The sequence below is a fragment of the Eurytemora carolleeae genome, unplaced genomic scaffold (genome assembly GCF_000591075.1).
Source record: "Eurytemora carolleeae unplaced genomic scaffold, Eaff_2.0 scaffold18, whole genome shotgun sequence".
Lineage (NCBI taxonomy): Eukaryota > Metazoa > Arthropoda > Copepoda > Calanoida > Temoridae > Eurytemora > Eurytemora carolleeae.
The window spans coordinates 178,328-180,611 of record NW_019396537.1 but is presented as its reverse complement, the minus strand read 5'-3'; the positions used below and the strand labels follow the sequence as shown (position 1 = coordinate 180,611).

At 41.0% G+C, this 2,284-nt stretch overlaps 1 protein-coding gene across 1 annotated transcript; it reads left to right on the top strand.

The window, feature by feature from the left end:
• The first annotated feature begins 334 nt into the window (after positions 1-334).
• Positions 335-2,029, top strand: LOC111705075 (troponin T, skeletal muscle). The gene is made up of 3 exons (XM_023477507.1): positions 335-442; positions 587-1,644; positions 1,742-2,029. The coding sequence occupies exon 2, from the start codon at positions 616-618 to the stop codon at positions 1,639-1,641; it is 1,026 nt and encodes a 341-aa protein (XP_023333275.1). The 5' UTR covers positions 335-442; positions 587-615; the 3' UTR covers positions 1,642-1,644; positions 1,742-2,029.
• Positions 2,030-2,284: the final 255 nt, after the last annotated feature.

Genomic DNA, 2,284 nt, shown 5'->3' with positions numbered 1-2,284 from the left:
GGGTCTCTCCAGTACTCTGGAATTTCCTTATGTTGGATTGTAGTTAGTAGTGTGACCTAGNCCCTGTATTCCCCTGTAGCTTTTCGCCAAACTCTCTGTTCACTTTCATTTCCCCTTCTTACCTTCACTCCAGCCCACCCTGATATCCTGACCCCTCCCCCTGGTGTGTCCTGGCTAGCCCAGCAAGACACAAGGCCGGTCAATCCCCTACCTGGATCCTAACAATAACTAAGGGGTAGTTATTTATTGTTTAACTTTTTAAATTTTTTATCGCAAAAAGCAACTCAAGTCTATAAATTACATTTTTTAGTTTAAATAAATACAATGTCTGCAATGGCATTGGTGAGGCAGTATATTTTGCCCTGGTCCGACCCAACCCATTGTGACCAGCCCAGCTACTACCTGACCCCAGTAGTTTCTAGACAGGGGAGCTGCTCATTTGGTGAGATTTCACGCTCTTTTGTAAACACGCGAAACTTACGTCAATTGTATTTACAAAGTTTATTGCTCATTTTGTTAAATTTAAAGTTTGTAAAAGATTATTTTTAGCCTTTTTTGTCAAAAATTAAGTAGAATATTTTCTAAGGGGAAAAGCTGGAAGCCTGATTAACAAATATGTCTGACGACGAATACTATGAGGAGGAGACTACCTCTCAAACCTCTAAAAAGGGAGATGAAGCCTTTGCTAAGGCCAAGCACGGAGTTAAGAAGGGAGAGCTTGACGAACAGTTGAAAGAGTACATCAACGAATGGAGAAAGCAGAGAGCGAAGGAGGAGGAAGAGCTCAAGAGGATGAAGGAGAAGCAAGCCAAGAGGAAGGAGATCAGAAGTGAGCAGGAGAAGAAACTGGCTCAGCAGAAGAGGGAGGAAGAGGAGAAGTTGAGGAAGGAGGAGGCTGAGAAGAAGGCTAAAGAGGCAGAGGAGAAGAAGAAGCGCCTTGAAGAAGCTGAGCGTAAAAGACAGGAGATGATGGCTGCACAGAAGGAGAAAGGAGGAAAGAAACAGCAAGCCCCAGCTCTTGATGCTCGCAGAGAAATGTCCAAGACCAAAGAACAAGTTGAAGAGGAGATGAAGATCTCTTTGAGTATTCGTATCAAACCTTTAGATCTTGATGCCATGGATTCCGATGAACTGAAGAGTAAGGCCAGCGTGCTGTGGGAAACCATTGTCAATCTAGAGACTGATAAATATGACTATGAGCAGAGAAGACTAGCACAGGATTATGAACTCAAAGAGTTGAAAGAAAGACAAAAGATCCAACTTAGAAACAAGGCCATCAAGAAGGGTCTTGATCCCGAGGCATTCACAGGCAAGCATCCACCCAAGATACGCATGTTCTCTAAGTATGAGAGACGTACTGACACCAGAACCTACGGAGACAGGAAGAAGCTGTACGAAGGAGGCTGGGAGGTTGTCAGAGCAGAGATGCTTGAGGCCATGTGGAAGGAGAAATACGACGACTGGACCAAGAGACCCAAGTCCAAGCTTCCCAAATGGTTCGGTGAGCGCCCTGGCAAAAAGTCTGGTGACCCAGAGACTCCTGAAGGAGAAGAAGATGAAGCACCAGGTGCTGATGCTGCAGTGGAGGAAGAGTACGAAGAAGAGGAGGAAGAAGAAGAGGAGGAGGAGGAAGAGGAATAAATGGTGAGAATATTATTGCGGCAACTATTTTTCCAAATTATAATAATTTTATCCTGATTCAGAAATATTTTCTCGTAAAATAACTGGTTTCCATTTTTAGGTTTTAACTCTATGTTATCTGCCAGCTGTAAAAGTCCTGGATTGAAATCGTCTTCCTCTGACGTAGAGGTCGTCTTTTACCGTGTTGATGTCGTTGCTACACAGTAAGATGGCGTCCTCTACACTTCATACATTCCGCATCGGGTCGTTGCTTCCACATTTTATACCAATGTTAATTTCAAGGGGTATTTATATTTTACGTAATAAAACTGTTTGGAGATAAAAGCGTGCTAGGGCCAGCATGAATAAACATCTTTAAGCTGTCGAATAAATATTTTTCAGTATTTTATTTTTAAACAATAAATCAAATATTTTTATAAAGAAGAAGTTGAGAAAGATTATGATGTTGGTATTACTTGATAGAAAGGAAAAGACAATGTGTTTAGTTCTTTATTGTCTAATTCTAAATTGTGTATGTAAAGAAGAATCTTATTTATGACTAATCCACTAACTAAAATGTCGGAAAATGTCAATCCAAAAACCTTTTATCAGATGCTAAATGTCAAGAAAATGTCAATCCAAAAACATTTTATCAGATGCTAAA

What these genes read in the sequence shown, in the direction of transcription:
- LOC111705075 (XM_023477507.1), top strand. Translation starts at nt 616, where the DNA reads ATGTCTGACGACGAATACTATGAGGAGGAGACTACCTCTCAAACCTCT.